The sequence below is a fragment of the Globicephala melas genome, chromosome 20 (genome assembly GCF_963455315.2).
Source record: "Globicephala melas chromosome 20, mGloMel1.2, whole genome shotgun sequence".
NCBI classification, from domain to species: domain Eukaryota; kingdom Metazoa; phylum Chordata; class Mammalia; order Artiodactyla; family Delphinidae; genus Globicephala; species Globicephala melas.
Window position 1 is genome coordinate 58,436,480 of NC_083333.1, and position 23,090 is coordinate 58,459,569.

A 23,090-nucleotide genomic window follows, 5' to 3' on the forward strand; every position below is an offset into this window, starting at 1 on the left:
GTGGGAAAATACTTCCACGTCTCCACACACCGAAGACGGGTGTCCAGACGACGGAGGGGAAAAAACACCCCCCCCCCAGTTGTTCAAAGGCCCGGGTCCAGAGAAGAGAACGGGCCACTCCGCGCGGGAGAAGCGCACACATCCCGGCGAGGAAACCCATGTCCACCTAAAGCTCCTCGATGTGTCACAGCTCCACACGACAAAAGCCTGTCGCCAAGTCCTCCTCCCTGCCTTCTGAGCTGGCCGGGAGGGCCGGGGAGGGGGGCCTCCCCGAGCCGCCCCCTATACCCGAGTGGTGGAGTGGGGATGGGGGAGCGTGTTGTTGTGGCTGGTAGCGGTGGGGGGAGGCGGGGGGAAGGGCCCAAAGGGATGCAGGGAGGGGGGCGGCGGGGGAGGGGGTGGCCCCAGGCCGCTGGGCAGCAGGGTCAGGGCCTCGGGGGCCAAGAGTGGCAAATCGTCCGGCGCCCGGCGCAGGGCCAGGGTGTAGTCGGGCGGGCAGGCGGGGCGCAGGGCCACCGCAGGTTCCGCGCCGACGCCCCCGCCCCGCTTCAGCTGCAGCGACACCAGCTCCTCCTCGGGTGGCAGCTCACGGCCGGCAGCAGGGAGCAGGGTGCCCCCGCCGGGCACGCCGGTGCCCAAGCCGCCGGGGCGGGGTGGGTGGGGAGGCTGAACCGCCTGCACCGCAGCTCCTGCCGCCGGTCCCGCTTGTAGTAGAGGGCGGCGAAGGCAAGGATGTTGAGGAAGAGGAGGGAGGCGCCCACGGCCACGGTGACGCTGAGCTCCGTGGAGTAGTCTCGGGAGTCCCCGGGGAAGCGGTCGTAGGCCCGGGGGCCCGGCTCGGGCTTGGGCTCGGGCTGCAGGGTGGCCGGAGGCGGGGGGCGGCGAGTGCCGGGGGCACCAGGGGGCGGGCGCGGCGGAGAGCTCCGTGTGCAGGTTGTGCAGGTGCGGCACGAGCTTCAGCCAGAAGGCCACCTTGTTGGCGCGGTAGTTGGCGCGTACGCGCGGCTTCAAGCCGATGTGCAGGTACTGCTTCTCCTTGCTGTTGAACTTGCTCCACACCACCTCCTCGAAGCGGTTGAGCTTGGTGTGGATGAACTTGGTGTCCTGTGGCACCGGCTGGTTGGGGTCGCTGTGGACACAACGGGGCAGGGAAAGGAGGAGTAAGGGTGAGGCTCCCATGAAAGGCAGGGGTGGGGGCGTGCTATGGGAGGAATGGGGAGAGAGATGGACAGAGATGCAGAGAGCTGGGGAGACGGGAAGTGAGACAGAGACGGATACGAAGAGACAGAGAAACTGCCAGAGACGGACGGACAGACAGACAAAGAGGGATGAAGCCAGACTGCCAGAGACAGTCTGAGATGAGGACAGAGGGGCAGAGAGGGAAGAGACAGACCACCAGTGACAGAGGCAGAGTCTGAGAATGAATGAGATAGAGACATATGGAAACAGAGACACAAAAGGACATGAGAGACAGCCAGGGGGAAACCAGCGAGTACAGAGTAACCAGATCAAAGCAAGCAGAGATATCAATAGATTTCAAGAGAGAGAGGCAGAGACAGCAATAGACAGACAGACACAAACCCTCACACACACTCAGATACACAGATGGGAGCACTCAGACAGCGGGCCGAGCTCTGGGAGGAGAAGGAGAGAGCTGGGTGGGCAAGGGAGGGAAGGAGAGACAGACACGGAGCCAAAGGCACCAAGTGAGCCCGCCCCCCAGAAAAGACAGGGACCTCTCTTCCAACTCTTCTGAGTCTTCAACACACACAGAAGAGCTGTCCGGCAGGTGTCTGAGTCGAGAAGGCAAGAGTGCCTTGATGGAGGAATGATGGCCGTGTGAAGGAGAGGGAGAGAAGGGGCTGAGGATGGAGGCGGTGTGTGCCCTGACCTGCAGGGATGCCTGACCCAGCCCCTCTGGCCCTCACCCGGTCTTGGCGAAGTTGGTCCAGTAGGTCATGACCACGGCGCTGAGCATGACATCATTCTTGGAGAAGTTGCAGGGGAAGAGGTCGGTGGCACCCACCATGGGCACACCAAAGACGTAGGGTAGCTCATCCCCGTGCGCTGCATCTGCCCACTCGGGCCGGCCCTCAGCCTGGCAGTGGTGGTAGAAGGTGTAAAAGTAGACAGGGGACTGGTAGTCAGCGTGCAACTTGGCGGTGGCCACAGCCGGTGCCACCCACTGGTGGCCGGTAAAGAGCGCCAGCAGGGTCTTGTGCCACATCTCGCCATTGTCCCTGTCGGCCCAGTCCGTGTACATAAACTTGATGGTCTGCCGCAGCACATCCTTGCCCTCCGGGTAGCCATACAGGTTGTCCACAAAGTTGGAGACGGTGAAGTCGAAGGCGCTGGCGGACACGCCGTCCTCGCTCTCCGCCGAGTCCTCCACGAACTTGAGGCCCTCTCCCTGGTTGACACCGATGAGCATGTCGTAGTTGAGGAATTCTCCCTGCTGCATGAGGATCTCAGGGTCATCGGGGACTATGTCACCGTCCACCACGGGCCCAAAGGTGATATCGTAGCTGGGGAGAAGGGGTCAAGGTCGCATCACCTGTTCACCGGCCTCCTCTCAGCTCACAGCCGGCTGAGTCCTCTGCTCAGAAGACCCCTCTCCCCTAGTTAAAACCTTCTGAGCCCTTCAGGGTACTTGACCTATCAGGAAGTCCTCCCTCAAGCACTTCATGAAGCCTCGTGCACACTGGCTCTGTTTAGGCACCTCCGCCTAGGGAAGGCTTCTGGGAGAAGGCAAGGCCCCGGGAGGGCCTTGAAGTCCACATCTCCTGGCTAAATGGAATGCTTGTGGCCTGCGGGCACCTCTCACCCTCAACCTCCTTGGAACCAGCAAGGAGAATGGAGGCCTGGACCTGGCCCTCTCCCACCCCCATACCGGGCGGGCTGTATGTCCTGGTCCACCAGCTCCCGAGAAGGCTTACGGCGCAGACACTCCACAGCCTCTGCGCTGTCCTCCCGGTCACAGCCCACCTTGGCCGCCAGCAGCCGCGTGTACTTGAGCAGCTGGTAGTTGACAGACCACCTAGAAATATCAGTGCCACTCTGGGCGATGGCCTTCTGGAACAGCCCTGGTGGGACAGGCAGGCTTTAGGCTGGGCTGTTATCAGCCTGAGGGAAGAGAAGGGGGACCTGGTGGGGTTGGGGGTGTGAGAAAGGGGACAAGAGGGACAGGCTGAGGAGGTGGCTGGTACCTTCCAAATGGTGGGAGAGGATCAGAAGGTTGACACAGGAGGCCCCTGCCCCAGATCCGAAGATGGTGATGCGCTCGGGGTCGCCCCCAAAGTGGGCAATGTTCTCACTGAGCCAGCGCAGGGCCTGGATCTGGTCCACGAGCCCGTAGTTGCCTTTTGCAGCCTGGTCCCCAGTGCTGAGAAAACATGGGGGTAGAGGAAAAAAGGGGGCTTCCTGGGGGTGTCACAGCACACTTGCCCTCTTTCTGGGCAGCTCAGTCCAACCCAGAAGCCATTCTGCTTCTGCTGGGTTTAGAGGAACCCTGCCAGCAGGCCCTCCTCCCAGACTCCAGCCCCTAGAGTTGGCTGCCCACCCTCACCAGGCACCCCAAGCCGGTAGTTGAGTGTGGCTACAATGACGTTGCCGTAGGTGGCCAGGACAGAGCCATCCAACACGTTACCGGTGCCCTCCATGTAGGAGCCACCATGCAGGAACAGCATCACCGGCTTCTTCCCGGAGTCCCGGATATCTGCGTGGGGAGGGGGCGGGTCGGTGGGCCGGGGGGTGGGGGACAAGGACACCGTCAAACCAGAAGCAGCACCGCCCAGCTCCCAGGCCTGCTGAGTTCCAGCCCAGAGCTCAGGGGACATGTCACTCCCATACCTGGGGGGCAAGACCGGATTCTCCTCCCTCCCTCCCCAGCTAACCCTGGCAGACGATCCCTCCCCACCTCCTGCCGGTGTGCCCTACAGCATTTCTCCCCATGCCTGGCAGACCTTCCAAGAAGCCTAGCAGAGGCAGGGCTGGGGGCTGGCCCTCCTCAGGGCATCTGCTGGACCCAGAGGAACCCCTCCCCACAAACACACAGCAAATCTCCTTCCTGCTCCTAGGAAGAGCGAGCTCCCAAGGCTGTCACTGGAGCTAGAGATCCTGGGAGGGTCCTGGCGTTTCCTTCGACTCAGGCCGTGGGCCTCAGTTCCACATGGTAGCCTGGTCTGTGGGTGAGGGTGTGCCAGGCCCTAGGGTCCCTAGGGGCTTGGTCTCCTCCCCAGTTACCATGGCAACCCCAAGCTTAATTACTGTGGCCGGAGGCGGCAGGGTGGGAAAGAGCCTGCCTAATGAAGCCAGGGTCCAGCTCTAGTCTCGGACCCCCCAAACTGGCCTAAGTCCTGAGCTCTGGACCCTTCTCTTGCCATGTCCCCAAAGGATCCCATGATCACTCCCATATGTAGAAGGCCCCTTGAGGGGTAACTAATTCCGGAAGAGGGTGGGAGTCTGCGAGGGCTTGCCAGGGCTGCCCCTGCAGCTCCTCCACGATGCAGCCACAGTGCCTGTGCTGGCGTCACCCCTGGCCTCCAGGCCCTCCTCTTTCTTGACACCTGCAATCTCTGACCAGCCTGGGCACTCGGGCAAATTAGATCCAGGCCTGGGCCTCCACAGCTGGTCCCCAGTGCCTCTGCCCGCCTCCCTCATGCCGCTAGGAACTTCCCTCCTGGCAGAAGGTCAACCAACAGGTCACTGAGACACTCCCCTCCAACCCCCCACAGACAGCTTCCTGCCTCCTGTCTCTTAGGACCTTCTATGACACCTCCTTCCACCTGACTTTGGCCAGGAGCTCCTAGGTGGGCAGTGCCCTCTCTGTGTCCTCCCCCAATCCTATTGTTCCCTTTGTTCCTGAACCTCCAGTGGCCTTCCAACAGTTCAGGCTGGTCTCCTTCCCTCCGAGGTCCTGTCCTAAATGTCCTCACCCCTCCCCGCTCCTCCCCACCCAGCACCTCCACTCCCAGCGAGGGGGGAGGGGGAGTCAGAAAGGGGAGGAGCAGGAAGGGGGGCTGGGGCGACAAGAATTCAAAACCAACAACAAAAAAGAGGATCAAGAAAGAAGAAAGAAAAAAACAACAACCAAAAAACAAGAAGCTCTCGGGGCAGATTCAACAAGAAAATTAAAAAAACCCAAAAAAACAAGAAACCAAAAAGATCCGTTTTTGGAAAAAAAGAAAAAAGTTCTTTGCACTTTTTCAAAATTTTGTGGTGAAACTTCAAGATATTTCGCCCTGTTTTCAAAAATGTCCAAATTCTTTAATTTGCTTCAAATGTGCGTTTTCTGCATCGGACAGGCTTTTTTTTGGAAACTGTAGCAGCTTTCTGCTGTTTCGATTGTGGCATCAATTTGCCAACTTAAACTTGTTTTTTTTAAATGTTATTTTGCTCCAAATTAAAATTGTTTTTTCAAATGTTATATTTCCCAACTTTAAAAACAGTCCAAATGTCTTGGGCTTCCCTGGTGGCGCAGTGGTTGAGAGTCTGCCTGCCGATGCAGGGGACACGGGTTCATGCCCCGGTCCGGGAAGATCCCACATGCTGCGGAGAGGCTGGGCCTGTGAGCCATGGCCGCTGAGCCTGCGCATCTGGAGCTTGTGCTCCGCAACGGGAGAGGCCACAACAGTGAGAGGCCCGCGTACCGCAAAGAAGAAAAAAATAAATAAATTTGTTTTAAATACAATTTATTGAACTGTAACTTTATAAAACTTAATTTTTAGTAATGACTGTTTAACAACTGGCTCAAAAGATTCCTGAAAAGTTAACAAATGGCTCTCGAGCCAGTAAGAGCCAGTTCCAATACACCACTGTAAGGCAATCATCCCCAGACAATTTTCTTTTCATCTGATGTGGGAAATTGCCTTTTATAAGATACTTCATTTGGGCTTCTCATCACCCAACAAAATTTTCTCATGTATGGAAAGTAGGATACTTGAAGATTCAAAAAACACAGAATTTAGTGTGTGTGAGAAGTTCAAAGTCATAGGAAACAGAAGGAAACCTGTTTAATATACAGGTTCCAAAGAGGTAGAAAGGACAAGAAGGGAGTTTTCTCCATCTTACCTGGATCTGTGTCCATCACCATGCCTACCCATTCCTGAGTTGTCAGTTTGCAAATATCCTTGTCCTTCACCATCCAGGAACAGGGAGCTTCTGAGAAAAGTGCACCACAGAATGGCTTCACTCCGATCACACAAGCATAGCCATATAGCTCTCCCCCAGCTAACACATCCAAGAGTTTGACTGTGAAATCTATCTGGCATTGAGACTGGCAAAAATGGACACAAGGTAATTTGTATATTGTGTTTTCTATTTTCTTTTTCAAAGAATCACGGTCAACCTTTTCTTTAGCACATCCCAGAACTTTCTTACTCCTATCATCCACTCCAATAAAAAGATAGCCTCGGGCTTCCCTGGTGGCGCAGTGGTTGAGAGTCGGACTGCCGATGCAGGGGATGCCCCAGTCCGGGAAGATCCCACATGCCGCAGAGCTGCTAGGCCCGTGAGCCATGGCCGCTGGGCCTGCATATCCGGAGCCTGTGCTCCGCAACGGGAGGGGCCACAGCAGTGAGAGGCCCGCGTACCGCAAAAAAAGAAAAAAAAAAAAAAAAAGAAAAAGAAACGAAATAGCTTCCTTATTTTCAGCTATAATTTGTCTCCCTATAACTTCCACCTGCTGGGACTCACAAACAAATCTAATTGCTTTTGAACTAGCAGAACTATACTCTCATGACTCCCAAGGCTCATTGATGTTACTTGGTTGCTGATGACAACCATGATAGATACAAAGTTTTCTGAGAGTCTAGCTCCATATGAACATCTGCTCCACATTTCCCCAAATTTCTCACTCATTCTCCTTTACAAGTTGCTCCTGAGCTATGATTTTACTAAGCTCTTCATGCTCTCAGACATAAACTGAGAGGAATGAGATTTAAAAAAAATTTTTTTTTTTTTTACCTGATGCTCTTGCTTTTCCTCTTATTGCTTCAGCTCCACATCTGGCTTTTGTCTGAATGTTTGTCTTCTGTCACAGCCCCTGTTGCCCTTTGATATCAGCCTGGAAGGAGCAGGAACTCTGCCAGACTCCCCTAGTCTTCATAACATTGACCCCTGAGGAAGGCTGATAAGGACTCAAGAAAAGCCTATGACAGGGCAGATTGTCAGGCCAGGATCTGACCTCTGGGAGAGAATGAAGTATTAGTGGGGAAATTCATGGGTTTTCAAGTGAGGGGCCAAAGCTAAAACGTCCCTCCTCTAAAGGGCTGAGTGTTATTTCTATACATCATACAAGCATCTCCTGTCATGGTTAATTTCACTTCAAAGCTCTACATTTATTTTAGATTAAGCTGTCCTGTACATATCTATTATGAACAATATTAACCTGTTCTATCACCTTCCAAATCGTTTGTCCTATTCTATTCACTTTTATTCTCTTTTTCCTACTTTTCCTCTTTGTTGGACACAAGACCCAGCCTAGAAAAATACTCTTTGGTGAAGGTTTGGCTACCCCTGGATGAGAGGATTACAGATGATTTTTCATTGAATTTCTTTTCCTTTCCTTTTTTTCTTTAACTTTTCTCTATTTTCTAAATGGTCTACAATGAACATCAATTGTTTGCATAATTAAAAAAAACAATTAAGTGAAAAAAATAAACAGGTAAGAGACAGTTATCTCTTTTGGGGATGCTGGTTAAACTGGAACAAGTGAATATTGGCCAGCAATTATTGATGATGATGATGATGATGAACCTATGAACGTTAACTTACAAGGACAAAGGGTCTTTGCAGATGTGATTAAGAAAGGATGTTGAGATGAGGAAATTATTCTGGATTATCCATGTGGGCCCTAAATCCAATCACGAGTGTTCTCATAAGAATTCAGTAGAGGGACTTCCCTGGAGGTCCAGTGGTTAAGACTTCGCCTTCCAATGGAGGGGGTGTGGGTTCGGTCCCTGGTCAGGGAGCTAAGACCCCACATGCCTCGTGGCCAAAAAACCAAAAACATAAAACAGAAGCAATATTGTAACAAATTCAATAAAGACTTGAAAAAGTGGTCCACATCAAAAAAAAAAATCTTAAAAAAAAAAAAGAATGAGGTAGAGAGAGATTTGATACCTACAAAAGAGGAGGGGGCAATGTGACCACAGAGGCAGAGATTGGAGTGATGTGGCCGCAAGTGAGGGAATGCCAGCAGGCACAGGAAGCAGGAAGAGGCACAAAATGGATTCTGCCCTGGAGCGTCTGAGGGGAGCACAGCCCATGCTGACACCTTGATTTCTGCCCTCGTATGTCAAACTTCTGGCTGTGAGAGAATAAAGTGTTATTGTTTTAAACAACCAAGGTTGTGGCAATTTGTTACTGCAGCCACAGGAAACTAACATACTTCTCTCGCGTAAGTCAAACCATCAAACAACTCTTTGTTTCTACTCCAATTTGCTTATGCTGAAATGGCATTCTGAAATAGGTTTCTGAATACCTCCTCGGGTTTTTTTTTTTTTTTTAACTGAGGTCACTCTTCCTATGGAGTTCTGCTTTGTTGGCATGACACTTTGTACCTGTCTGGCTCAAAAGTTATTTCCAGGATAGGAGGCAGAATACATACTATGATGAATAAATCAGCACAGCAACATAGTAAACTGCAGAGGTCTGCTCTCAGCTTCAACTTTAACCCTTTTTCACTCACGTCATTTCCAAATTCAGTCTCACTTTTATTTCATTTTAAAATTTATTATTATTATTTCTTGGCCGTGCCACGTGGCATTTGGGATCCTAGTTCCCCAACCAGGGATTGAACCCGCGTCCCCTGCAGTGAAAGCACAGAGTCTCAACTACTGGACCGCCAGGGAAGTCCCCAGTCTCATTTTTAGTTCTACTACCTACCTTAATTCTCAGTTTCACTCTCACACTGAAATCCTTCTGATATCACTTACTTTTAGAAAGATAAAAAGGACCGTCATTTACTGGACATATGCATTTGGGCACAAGGGACCAAGCTGGGAGTGTGGCACATGATACGGAACCTGAGATTACATGGCCAGTTAAGTGGAAGAGCTGGCATGCACAGCCAGGTCTGTTTAATACAAATGCCCCTACTCCTTCCACTGCCTTTCAAGTTTGGGATTCTGGATTGCTTTGGAGTCTTCAAAATCTGAAATCTACCTAAGTACCTCCTTTTTCCTTCCCAATCAACAGGAAGGACATTTTTGGGGCAGAAGAACTAGGAACTGTATTGTTTTCTCCTTCTTATTCTTTAATGCACTATTAGGGACCAAATCAGGAGAAGGAAGGATAATGTGAAAGATGAGCAAAGAGGGTTTCTCTTCCTTCTTCAGAGTTCCTTAGTTAAGTCCTCTGGTTATGAATAGTACGTTATCAGGCCGGCGAGGAGCTCACATTCTGGCTCTGATACCTCAAAGCAAATGTTCATGATACAAAGCAACTTGAAATCAGTAGCTTGTACAGTGGTTTTTTTCTAGGTCTTGGGAAAATGATCTGGTCACACTGCTGACAGCTGGCGAAGAACTAGAGCTCCCAATTTATTTGTGTTCATTCACCAAGCATTTCACTTTATCAGCCGAGATAGGTATAGCACAGTTTTCCTGGTCAGTAGACACAAACTGCCAAATACCAGCATCCATCTCACTCTCAATTCATTTGTCAAGATGATTCGGCTAGAATAGCAGACTAGATAGCATGGTGACCAAGAGTAACAGTGCTGGTTCTACCACGCCACCACCTGACTCTGGGTAAGTCTCCTTTCATTCATTCTCTCATTCAGTCAGCTGTTTTTTAAAGCACCAAGGGCCTTGAAATCCTAGCTCTAGCACTTTTTGGCTTAGAAAGCTTCGTTAAGATAATCCAAACCTCACATTCCTTCTTTGTAAGGTGGAGATAATAATAGTGCCTTCTCCATACGGTTCTTGTGAGAATGAAGTGCGATGATGTATATTAAAAGGTTAGCATGGTGCCTGGCATATAACGTCAGCTTTTCATTCGATAATCAGTTACTAAGCATTTACTGTGTTCTGAACATGGTACTATGTCCTGGGGCCACCCATCATTTGCACCATTTAGTGACTGCCTTCTTTGGGCCAGATCTGCAACTTTGATGATCTCAAATTGTCCTCGTAACAACTTATAAGACATGCATTATTTTCACTATCTTATAAATGAAGAAACTGAGTTCAGGGAAGTAAAGTTGAAGATTACACACCTAGTAAGTAGCAGAGCTGGGATTTGGACTCCTATCTATCTGATTCCAAAACCCATTTACTATCATTCTGCCATGCAGCCTTTACTGTTAGCAAGAAGAATAAGACACATGTCCTGTTCACAATCTAGAGGGGGAAAACATATATTAAAGAACTCATTGCAATACAACATATGTGATAACACCAGGTATTATCGCATTGTTCTCATTCAGTTCTCGTAACAGCTCTGTGAGGTAGGTACTGTCATTATTCCGTTTTCACAGATGGGGAAACTGAGGAACAGAGTTTATGGTGCTTGCAAATACTATAGTCCATATACATGACCACTACACTCTAGTGCCATTCTGGAGAGCTAGAAACATATGAACAGTGTGCTTGGGGTGTTCTAAGGCGTGACAGTGACTATGCTTGTGAGAACAAGATAAGATTTCATAAGTGAGATGGTATGTGAGCTGAAACCTGCAAGTAATGCACCAAGTTGAGGGTTTCCGTGGTGGCGCAGTGGTTAAGAATATGCCTGCCAATGCAGGGGACATGGGTTCGAGCCCTGGTCCGGGAAGACCCCACATGCTGCGGAGCAACTAAGCCCGTGTGCCACGACTACTGAGCCTGCGCTCTAGAGCCCGCAAGCCACAACTATTGAGCCCGCACGCTACAACTACTGAAGCCTGCGCGCCTAGAGCCCATGCTCCACAACAAGAGAAGCCACCGCAATGAGACGCCCGCGCACCGCAACAAAGAGTAGCCTCCACTCGTCACAACTAAAGGCCGCGCACGGCAACGCAGCCAAAAATAAAATAAATAAAAAACATAAAAAAGGACAACCTCATTTCCATAAAGACAAGCAAAAAAACTTACCTTAATAAAAAAAAAAGAGGGCTTCCCTGGTGGCTCAGTGGTTGAGAGTCCACCTGCCAATGCAGGGGACATGGGTTCGTGCCCCGGTCCGGGAAGATCCCACATGCCGCGGAGCGGCTGGGCCCGTGAGCCATGGCCGCTGAGCCTGCGCGTCCGGAGCCTGTGATCCGCAACGGGAGAGGCCACAGCAGTGAGAGGCCCGCGTGCTGGGAAAAAATAATAATAATAATAATAATAATAAAAGGAGGCACCAGATTGAGAAAGGACGATGGAGAAGGAAGGGGAAAACCAGGCAGAGGAAGCAGCACTTGCAAAGGCCCATTCTCTTCACTGCCTAAAGTCTATCCTTAAAGTACAATGGAGGTCCTTCATAGGTCTGGTACAGAGGACATTCCATTTTTCTCCATTTATTTCCTCATATCTTTCTCCCCATCCCTATCTGACACTCATCACATTCCTCCTGCTGTCCTTCATATGCCACCTCTCCATTTCTTACTAGCTCTCACCTGGACCATTGCAATCACTTGGCAATAGCTTCCCCTTCTTTCACTCTGCCTTCCTTCAATCTATTTTTGAAACACAGTTGCATATTGAGTTTTCAGCTGTGATCACCCATCTCCTCAGACTCTGAAATCTTTAAATCTCCCACTTTCTCCAGAGTAGTCTAAACTACACAGCCAGCAAGCCACTATCTTTAACAGTCTTGCCCTGTCTTTCAGATCTCTTATCACCCCCTTTCTTTACGTTAACACTGGTCCTGAAACTTTGGTGTGAATCAGAATCTCCCCTGGGGTACTTATTAAAAATATACACGCCTGGGTTCCAACTCCAGATTCAAGCTTAATGATTCTGTAAGTCTGGATTGTGGGAGTTTGTCGTTTGGTTTTGATGCTGGGGGACATCTATGTTGTTAAGTTTCCTCCTGGTATTTCCAACTCACTGAATTTTGGAAAACACTACACCAGTTTCAACTTTACCTAAATTTGGTAAGCTCCCCTATGCTTTCTCATTTAATTCGGGAGTTAAATTATTTTCTCCCAGAATCTCCAAATCCAACGCATCTTTCAAAACCTAGATCAAATGCCACCTCTCCCAGGAAGCCTCTCTTGCTCTCTTTCACAGTTCTTTGATATTTAGTGGCACCTCTTGCTTATTCAGGAAGCGTCCAAGCCCCTGACAAGCCAATGAGTTTCTCCTGGTCGGGGAGAGAGGGACACATTAATCAAAGTCCACCCCAACCCCTAGCCCTCAGGCGGGAATTCGGCGCAAGCACGATACTGTCGGAACACTGAATCGATAGTTCTTCCTGGAAAGCCAGGGCACACACACCCTCTACAGCCTGCCTCAAATGCCCTTCCCCAGTTGTGAAACGAGGCACCAGCATAAACCACTCCAAATGTCAGTCTCCCCAAGGTCGGAGATCAGGGAATTGGAGGGCGGGCGGGGACTACTCAGGGTCTTGCTTTCAACTTTGAGCATGTAGCCCGCCACGCCAAGAAGAGACTGCAAAGACGCCTACGCCTTCCCGCCCGCTCTCCCCACCCCAACCCCGGCGTTCGCCTAGCCCTCCGATTGGCTGCTCCTAGCACCAGCCGAGCCTCAGGGCTGCGGCCCACGTGGTCCACTGGTCGTCGCGGGATTGGTTGTCCGAATCGGGCTGCCGCGGCAGCCGGCGGGGTAGCGAGGTGGAGCAGTGTGGAAAGCCCCAAGCCCGTACCTCTGGGACTGAACGGCGGCGGGTGGGCTGCGGTCAGCCTCTGCAGGCCTGGGCAGGCCTCCTGAGAGTCTAGGGCGTAAGAGTTTTGGGGGTTCCCAAAGCGGGCTGCGGACCCCCTGCCTGAGGCTTTGGTTTGAGCCCTGGATCCGGCCTTGTGTTTCCCCGGAAGGATGGCGTCTCAGTCTTTCCTGAAGTTGGTGGGGTTTGGATGTTATTATTATTATTATCAGCAGAAGTATTGTTATTGTTGTTATTATTATCGTTTTGAGGATACACCGTGTATAAGAATTGGTGGTCCTGCGCAGGGTGCCATGCAGAATGCCATGAGTTAGAAGTTGGAGGACGGAGGGCTTAGAGATGCTTGAGGGACGTCCTTAACCTATGTGAAATGTTGGAGGTAAGTCGGCTTTATAAACTGTGCTGATGCTTGTATAATCCAGGCGCTTAGGGTTTAGTAGAGAGGGTCGTTCACTGACTGAATTAAACTGTCGCTTATTGAGCCGCCTTCTGTGTCCCAGGCATCATTCTGAGTGTAATGGATGCAAAGGCCAGTAAGAGGAAGTCCTGGTTCTTTAGGAGCTCTGCGTAATGGGGCTGGTGGGAGAGACGGGAGGTGGGGGACGTGAATGGGTGAATAATTGGTGTGTGATGCGTACTGTGGTGGGGGAAAGTGCTGTGGGAGTCAGAGGAGGGGATGACTCAGGGAGTTAGGGACCACTTAACAGAGAAGGTGACGTTTGAACAAGGTTTTAGAACTACAGACTTTCTCCAGATTGAAAGTGGTAGGGAAGGCCCTCCAGACAGAGGGAAGCATACTGTGGAAGAGAACAAGGAAAGTTTGCCCTCTGTGGCTGGAGCACACTTGGAGCTCTGCTCACAAGTTTCATGCTTTTAGACAAGGTTATTTAAGTTCTCTTAGCCTGTTTGCTTTTTGTAACGTGTACTTACTTCTGCACAGGTTGATGAGATACAGGTTCAAGTCTCTAAACAGGCACTTTACTAGTTTCCCTCTCTTTGTGGAATTCAGTTGCTGAATGGAGAACACAGACCATAGCTGTATGTTTTTAACTATGGAGTATCAAGCTATTGACATTTATAAATGGCTGAAGGAGGCATGTTGTGTCTCCAGAATTGTTATTTAGATACAATGCTGAAAAGCTAGAGAGGTTGACATTGTTTGTGATCCTAGTACTTTAGCATAGCATGTTAGCGATAGTAAACTACGAGAAGGTGTCATTTAGAATAAATAAAATGCAGGCAGCTTTCTCATTCAGAAATTGATCATCCATGTTGTGAATTACCCAGGCTTTGCATTGTTTCCTTTATCTTGCCCATGGCCTGGAGAAAAATGAAATTAAACCTTGTATTTAGCTGGTAGTGGAAAAATATAAATCTGGTAATCAGACCTCAGTTTCTCTTTCCAGCATTGCTGTTATTTTTCTATGGACCTTTGTCAAATCCTAGCCTCCCTGGGTCTTGGACTCTTTAGCAGACTCTTGTATAAAATTTTTTATGACTATACTTTTCATCTTTGTTGGCAGCAGAATTGTAAATCAAATTGTATATTAAATGAACTGGAGTTTACTTTATAAAGGATTTTAGGAGAAAATCTTTTCTAAAGATTTTGCTTTAGAACTAGATTATAAATCCCTTCACAGACATCCCTGAGATTTTATCATGCATGGTGTTTGGACTCACTAAAACAAGAAATGTTTTTCTGTACTGTAAATGCTTCTCCACTCTACTCTGTATTACAAAAATTTTTAAAAAGCACCTCCAAAACAAAACTTGTTCAAGTTTGCATTTTTGTACAGCAGAGTTGCTTGAGGTGAATAGTAGAAGATCAAATATTGAAAGCCCACGGTTGCAACTTATCTAAAAAGAAGTCTTTTTTTCTCATGGGTAAACCTAAGTTTTCTTGGATGTGAAAATAGGGTGTTGGGCTGCTCTTAGATAATACAAGGAGGTGAAAAGCAATGATGCAATGATGAGTGAAGTATAGTCTGACCTGGCATTGCCATTGCTTCAGTGTTGGCATTGACCAGGGTATGACCCCTTAATCTTCTCTCTGAGCTGATTCTGGTTGTGGTTTTTCCACATTGGTATGTTCTAGCCTATTTGGATACTGGTTTTATTATGTGTAAGAGTGTTTAATATTCTTTTGAATTACTGATACTTTCCTGTTTTTCTTTGTAGGTTGAGGTGAAAAATATGGCTTTGATATCTTCATGGAAAACTGCATTATTTCAGTCCTGAATCTGGTTCGGTTCCCTTATTGACTCATTACTATATTAAAAATGTTTATTTAGCAGTGATTGTAAAATGAAAGTAATTAACATGTACATGTTTTTTGTGGGGAGACTAAGGGGAAACACGTGTTCAGCCTAGAAAAACATTTCTCATTGGATTTCCTGTGAAGTCAGTGTGTCTTGGGTTTAACTTTGAAACAAATTAAAAAATTTTTAAATTAAAAAAAAAGTTTACTTAACTATGGTATTTGTTCTGGTAAAACCTTGTGGTTTAATAAGAATTTTTGCAAATATCCATTATACTCTTCTCATGGTACATAAAAGTGTTAATATTTTAAAATCTATAGGATATTCTATTTCAAAATTTAGTTCTATTATCTTAGTGCTATCAGAAAATGTGCTTTGAATTGCTGAAATGAGTTGTATTGGACAACACCTGTCTCAGCAGAGGCACTTAAAAATCATTTTCATCCTTCCTCTTGTAGTAATGATTTTTTTTTAACCCGTATGTTTTTAACCTGTATGTTTAACCCTGCCAATCCGGTGTCAACTTAAGTGTTTGTGCAGTATTTCACTTGAGAAATAAGGTATTTCACTCAAGATTGAATTCTTGCTGTTGGAGGAGAGGATTTCTCTCCAATATTGGATTAGCAAAAAAAGCAAAATGTTAATACAGAATGCCTCAAAAAATCAAAGGTAGGGGCTTCCCTGGTGGCGCAGTGGTTGAGAGTCTGCCTGCCGATGCAGGGGACACGGATTCGTGCCCCGGTCCAGGAAGATCCCACATGCCGCGGAGCAGCTGGGCCCGTGAGCCATGGCCGCTGAGCCTGCGCGTCCCGAGCCTGTGCTCCGCAACGGGAGAGGCCACAACAGTGAGAGGCCCGCGTACCGCAAAAAAAAAAAAAACAAAAAAAACCGCAAAGGTGGCCTGAATGAAAAATTTACTCTAAATACCTCAACTAATCTTTCGGTTTCCACATAATCATGACATGGAACAGCTCTTGCCAAAAAACATTTATTCTTAAATTTTACTTAAGCGTTTTGTAGAAACTTTAGTAATAGCCAGAATAATTCATGTCAGCTTAGCAAACTCTTAACAGCAAGCACAAAGACCTTATGAAAAGATCCTGCCTTTACACAGTCATAGTTAGGGCAGTATTTTCCTTCATCTCTTCATTAATAGCTTTGCTTTCACACTGAAGTCTTCAGACTATTCTGTATATACATTCAACCCCTATTTTCCTGTAACCAGTTTCCCAAGGAAGATATGTGTGGTTCACAAAGGGATCTTTAAAAGGTGATAAACTATAGCAAATGTTACTTAACAAATGAGTCTCAGCATATGGAAGGAGAAAGTGTTTCTAAGTATTTCTATAAAAAGCATGTCCGTGAGGGGTGGGGTGGGGATGAACTAGGAGACTGGGATTGACATGTATACACTGATGTGTATAAAAGTGATAATTAATAAGAACCTGCTGTATTACAAAAAATAAATAAAATAAAATAAAAAAGCAGGTCCATATTTCATACTGTTTGCAAACCGATAAAACCTATTCCTCATAGGCAGATAAATGCTTTCCTTTCTCAAAAGGCCTGCTTCCCCTTCACTACCCACTCTACGAGGTCTAACTTGGGTTTTTCCTGAGAGCTTCTATACCCCTTGTCCTTTAAGGAAGGGGACAGGAAAAGCTTCTGTGCCAAGTACCCTCTTTGATCCCCTTCTCTATGCTGATCCTCACATCCCCTGCCAGTCCTGATTCTCTCACTCTGACCAGCTCGGTCAACTCTAAGTAGAGGTGTCTAGGGAGCAAGCTAAAAGGTTAAGATCAACGAGTACATCCTTTTAAAGAAATTCATGTGGCTGTTTAAAGTTCATACAATTATTAATTGAGGATGATCAAACAATGCTATTTACCGTGCGGAAAACAAGCCCTCTGGCCTTATAGTGCAGTCATTTTGTTGTGAGACAAGGTGCTAATCCCTTTCAGTTCTCAGGGGAGTACAGTTTAATCAGATGCTGTACTTGTGTTGGATAACCTGTGATGGGACAAGCTCGGTGACTCTTCACGTAATTAAACACACAGCGATAACAAAACACATAGCCAGAGGTGGCAAGAACGGTGTCATTCACCCGGTTTTTACGACACAGTGGGCACACAGTCTTCATTTGGGGCAACAGGGGAGAATCAGAATTGTAGTCTAGATGTACCGGTGGTGGTGGAGTAGGCAGGGCAGTCAATGACTTGATGGTTTCTTGGTTTCCGGATGAATACCACCACTCAAGGAACTGCAGGAAGAATACACCCACCGAAAGGCCAGTAGAGAGGCATGAGGCGGCACCTCCCACGGCTTGCTTCAGAGCTGACTTTATCTTCTCGCCAACGCCGTTTGGAGAACAGAACAAGGAGGCAAAAGCAGAAACTGTTTATTTAGGTACAATCACAGAACAACTAATACGCATGCAATTCTTACACTTTTCATTAGAATCGTTGATTCAGCTTGGGGATTGAATAGATGCTGGACTGGTGTTTTCTCTTGTGTCTATTTGAAACAATTCCCTCTTTCTAACCTACCGTATTTTAGGAGTTCTAGGAGCTAAGCTTTGTTTTTAATGACCAGGGCTTTTATTGCTTTGTGTTTTGAGAAAGAAGTTAATGAGCCATTGATTATATAGACCTTTTATGGGGGTGGAAGATAGTATATCCAGAAAAAGAAATAACTCACTTAAAAAACAACTCAGCAGTACTGAGGAATATATTTGAACTTGTCAGAGAACACAGACACTAGGAGCGGGATAGCACCATGGTTAAGAGCAGTCTTTAGAATTGTACTGATCTGGCTTGAATCTCAGCTCTGCCGCCTATTAGCTGTGTGGCCTTGGCAAAGTACTCAAATGTTAGAACTTAGTTTCCTCAACTGTTAAGTGGTGCTAATGCATTTATTTCATTGAGCTGTGATGAGGATTGAGATAATATACGTAAACACCTAGCAAAGTGTCTGGTACATAGCAAGTGTGTGCAAAAATGTAGCCATTATGATGAGGAAGGTTACCAGGATGGCAATCCTTGTTTTATGGACACAAGAATTTTTCGATGATTTTATGAAATACCCCAAAGTGGACTGAAGGGGGTAAATTTCATAAAATTGGGATAAGATTTTAGGATTTATTAATCAAATATGTTGGGGAAATGTTAAGCCTTACCTCCCAGCTGGTTGCTGCATCATGCTGGCTTCGGCTGGTTTGTGCTCCAGAGCTTGTATATCCTGAACTGTAAGTCGACCTAGCCGAACCCCAGCCAGACTCAGCAGTGGTGAGTGATGCTGAGCCTTTCCTAGGATGTATCGAAGCTGCTGTCCAAGAAACCAGCCTTCCCAGGCCATGTTAACAAATGGGTAGGCTGCCAAAAAGGCTCTGTAAAATCGTTTCCAGCGGGAAGTAGGGGGATGGATGGAATATTCATCCTCTTTTCTCAGGCTAGAAATCAGCTTCTCCAGCTTCACTTTCAGATAGGGAAGAAGAACCAGGAAAATAACTGACTTCCAAAGCTGCTTCTTTGGGAGACCAGCACTGGCCAGTCTCTGAAGCTTGTGTGTGTCTCCTATTACGATCCTCTTTAAGCCATAAATGTTTTCAGAAAACGAGGCGCTGGTTTTAGACAGATAATGTTGCTGGAGCAGAAGATCTAGCAGGGTGAAGATTTCATCAAACCACTTCCACAAAAAGCCGTAGCGGGCAGGATTTGATTCTGCAAGAACCTAAAGCAAAATAAATAAATGAAATTCATTCCATTACACAGCTACTATGCCTTGTATTTATATTTCCTTTTTTTCCCTCTGAATGTCCACACTTTTCTTTCTGGGTCTACCTTAACCTCCCTGAAGTGCTGGGTATTCAGTACACATAACAAGAGACTCCATAACCATTAAATCATGTGAGGTGCATTATATGCTAATTGGTTATTTCAAAACTTAGGCCAAGAAATAAATTCAGATTATTGACTTGGTTTTTACCCGGACGTTCCTAAAACTTTGCAGAGAATTAAATCCTTACCTTGACCACATGCTGAAGAGCAGGTCTCACTGCTGTCATTAAACTGTCCTGTGCTACCACCTCAAAGATGGGTGGCTGGCTGGTCATCCACCACAGAAGCAGTTGTGATGTGAGCCCAGTGCTCAGCCATAGTTTCGTGTGTGCACTGGGTTTTTCTTTGCCCACAGACTCTCTAGTAAGCATGAACTTTCTGGGGGTGCCAGATGGGTGCTATTTTACAGGAACTGGGCAAAAAAGACCTCTTCCAGAGGCAGAGGGGAGGGGTCTCAAGGGAAGGTGAAGAATGAAGTCAACGCAGACACCCACGTTAGGGAAGTAGTGTGTGGGAGGGGTGAGTTGATTAATGCTGCACCTCACAGGGAAAAGCGCGACTATGGGGGGACAGGTATGGCGAAGGAGCGCTGGCCTCTCGAGCGGCAGTCCTGGAGGCGGCCAATCACATACTCCCAATCCGGAGGGCTCAAAAGCCAGGCGGCTCTGAGGGATCGAAGGTACCAGTGCAGGCCGGCCCCAACGGCCTGGCTCAGCTGTGGGCTGTGCAATCCCCCCGCCCGCGCCAGTCCTTGCGAGCTGACCCCAGACGAGGGGCGAGGAACCCGCGACGCCGCGTTTGAAAGGTCTCGGCTTTATGTCAGAAGCCGCAACCGGAAATAGAAGCCGCTTGGAACCCGGTGGCCGTGGAGAGGCGCTCTAGCCCCGAACGCGGCCCCGCGACCGGAACTAGAGAACTCTATGATCTCACAGGGACTTCCACTTCCGCCCCCAGTTGAAAGTAAAGAAGGCTCCAGCGGGCTCGGTTGGGGAGGGCTTTACCTCTGGTTGGTTTTACTCTTCTTAGCTGGTTTTGCATCGCTGTCTTGTTGGAAAGCCACAGCTCTGATATCTCTCTACAGAGTCTTTTTGGCAAGGTGTTGGGTAGCCGCACTGACGTCTGGCGCCCGGAGCCAGAGCTCGGCCTGTTGCTGAGGCCTTTGTTCCCTGGGGCGATAGAGATAGAGGCGAGGGACCCATGGGAATGTGGAGATGGAAGGCTCACTTTGCTTGCGGCGGGGGTACTCTTTTTGACGCCTTCGGGAAGGATTTGAAGCGACAAAGCCGAGATAGAAGCCTTAGCCTTATGGCTGCCAATTATTAAAAAAAATAAAAAATTTCCTGCTGTTGTTCAGAATTTGGGACGATTATTTTTCATTCAAGCTGGTACCTTAATTGTCTTCTAGGTTAGGTTACGTTCAAGCAGAACTCTAGGCACTTGCTACACTAAATGAAAATGGTTCCTACCCTCGAACACGGTAGGATGCGTCACATTAGCGATATGAATACAGTGCTAAAACGGAGTGATGCTGTTGAATTCTAACTAGCATGAATTGGGGAGGCTTGGCAGAGAAGGTACTTTTCATTGTATACCAAAGTTAATGTAATTAACCTGACCTTTTGCAAACTGCTTTTACATCGTATGCAATTGCCTTGAGTAGCTGCAGGTTTACTGAATTTGGATAATAGTTAAAGTTCATCTCTCTCTCCAACCTCTCCCCTCAACCCCTGGGCTGAATAGCTAGAAATAGAAGTTTGCTTACTTTATACCATAGAGGACGTTATGGTATAAAGATAGTTAATTGTTTCACATAATGAGAACGCTGGAACAAGGTTTGGGTTTAGTTGTTTCAATAGGAGAAATAAAATCTTGCAAATTAACCTTAATTGTGGTTCCAAAAAGTGTTTCAGGGAATTCCCTGGCGGTCCAGTGGTTAGGACTCTGTGCTTCCACTGCAGGATGAATGGGTTGGATCCCTGGCCAGGGGAGCTAAGATCCTGCATGCAGCGTGGCCAAAAAAGAAAAAAGAAAAAAAAGTGTTTTATAGTCTGATTGGATACCCGCTGGAGAAAGTCACATTGTTGGAAGATTTTACCTTACAGAGTTTTAAGGAGTAGAGATAATGTATCTATATAAAACACCTAGCTGTAGCTTCTTGGTCAGTGGTATCTCTTACAGAGAGGCTTTTCTTAAGTGAACAGCAAAAAGACAAAGTTGAGAAATAGCATCACCTAAGACGAGTGGGAAGTTAGTTAAACATTGGTATCAGTTAGGGTTCTTTGGTTACAAGCAACAGAAAACAGGCTAATTTAAACTAAAAAATTTATTAGAAGAATATGGAGTAGCTAACAAAATAAGGAAAACCAGCTCTGAGGGAACAGGAATTACACAGTCCTACTGGATGTTTCTAGCAAGAATTAGCAAAGTGTCATACAAGCATCATTGTTGCAATGAACGAGCTTCAACAAATTTCTGTCACTGTACTTATGATTCAGATCCCTATTGACTGACCTTGGTTCAGATTTCATCTCCTATCCCTGTTTCACTCTTAGCCAGAAGAGTGCAAGACACCTTAATAGTCCTTTGAGAATATTCCAAAAGTAAACTGATGTTGTTATGTGAGAAAAAAGGCAGTCAAAAATAACAATGTCAATTATTACAGCCAATAAATAATAAACACCTCATCACAAATCCCACTCCCAGGTTTATGGTGTAATAAGCAAGACACAAAAATTGATTGCACTTATGTTAAAAGGTGTGAAGAGCCATCAGATAGGTTAATATGGTGAGTTTAGAGGAAGAGACAATAAGAGCTGGGAGAAATGAGGCCGTTCAAACTATCTTAAACAGAAGCTATATTGGCCTTTGTAACCAAAGGGAAGCCGGTGGAAGGAAGGAGGTTCCCAGGAGCCCCTACCCAGAGGACACACCACCTGGCCTCTCAGTGAACTCCTGGTTCAGCCCCTCTCCCCAGCACCCCAGGCCGGATTCCCTTGGTGGCACACTACAAGCCTCCAAGGCCAAAGCTGCAGATACCACTTCCCACACGAGAAAGCTAACTGGGAGTCCCAGGCTGGGGGCTGTGCATCCCTAGCAGATGAAGTGGTCCAGAGCAGCTGGGAACACCTGGATGAGAGAGTCTGTCAGGAGCGCAAAGTGCCCCACCAAAATGGCCCATCAGCGGAGCTGAAGCCAGCGGGGCCTGGAGACATCAAACCTGCCAGCTAAAATGCCCCATGAATATTTAACAGCCTTCAATATTTAATTAGTGCAGACAGATTAACTCGGAAATCGCATACACTTGGGCTGGGGGAAGGGGGAGCGTTAGAAGGAGAGGGGTGGGCTCGAGGAGGAGGCCGTGCTTATTGCATAGGGCGAGGGAGGCAGCTCACCTTCCCTCCTTACCACCCCTAGCCACCTCTCCCTGCAGAAAGCAAGTGACACTGAGAAAAGTCATAGGGAAATGGTAACTGGGAGAAGCTAAGGGAGGGGTCTGCATCTCAGGCAAGATTTGGGTAGGGTGGCGTGAGGGTAGTGCTGGGGTGCGCACTCTGTCAGCAGCCCTCCGCTGGGCCTGCTGGACCCCAGCCCGACTTTCGGCAGCAGGTGTCCATGTGTGATTACATCTGCGCCTTTGGCATTCCCGGATTATGCTGTTTGTTTATTGTATCGCAACACTACCAGGAGTCTTTTATCCCCTTTGAGTTTCTTCGAGTTTTATCACATCTTGTGCCATTTTTTATTTAACAGAGTTTCCCTGAACTTCATTATCTGGTAATAAATTGTCATCATCGATGTCTCTTTCTTGTCTAAACATTTGGTCAAGAACTTGTAAAATGTCAGAGCCAGACCTGGGCTCAGGCTGCCTGTCTATGCTGGGGGTAACATTCCAGTACAAAGAGGGCTTGGGTTCCATGAATGGACCAGCTTGCTTCACACCCTCATGTTTTTGGGCACACTGTACTTTCTGCCTTGAGCATCCTTCCCCTCCTCCTTCCCCCAAGAATTCACTCAGAGATCTTTACCCGCCGGGAAGTTTTCATTGACATCATATTTTGTAACCATCTTTTTGCTTCCCCCAGGCTGAGCTCCTCAAAGACAGTAACTCAAACTTCTAAATACATCATGGGAATGGACATGTTGTGGGTGCTTAATGATTTGTTTTTATTTTTAATAAATTGAAGAA

General features: G+C 47.6%; 1 protein-coding gene, 1 non-coding gene and 1 pseudogene across 2 annotated transcripts; 1 reads left to right on the top strand and 2 right to left on the bottom strand.

Annotated features, from left to right (window-relative positions):
- Positions 1–148: 148 nt before the first annotated feature.
- On the bottom strand, positions 149–3,710 carry LOC132594118 (neuroligin-2-like). Its single transcript, XM_060290339.2, is given in 7 exon segments — positions 149–651; positions 654–918; positions 920–1,129; positions 1,929–2,525; positions 2,891–3,083; positions 3,207–3,392; positions 3,566–3,710. Coding segments are annotated over 7 exon segments (1,941 nt in total). The 5' UTR covers positions 3,687–3,710; the 3' UTR covers positions 149–282.
- An 11,061-nt stretch (positions 3,711–14,771) lies between these two features.
- On the top strand, positions 14,772–14,868 carry LOC132594357 (Z30 small nucleolar RNA). Its single transcript, XR_009560510.1, has one exon. It is a non-coding gene; the product is annotated as a Z30 small nucleolar RNA (small nucleolar RNA).
- Positions 14,869–17,025: 2,157 nt separating this feature from the next.
- On the bottom strand, positions 17,026–19,463 carry LOC132594119 (peroxisome assembly protein 12-like; annotated as a pseudogene).
- Positions 19,464–23,090: the final 3,627 nt, after the last annotated feature.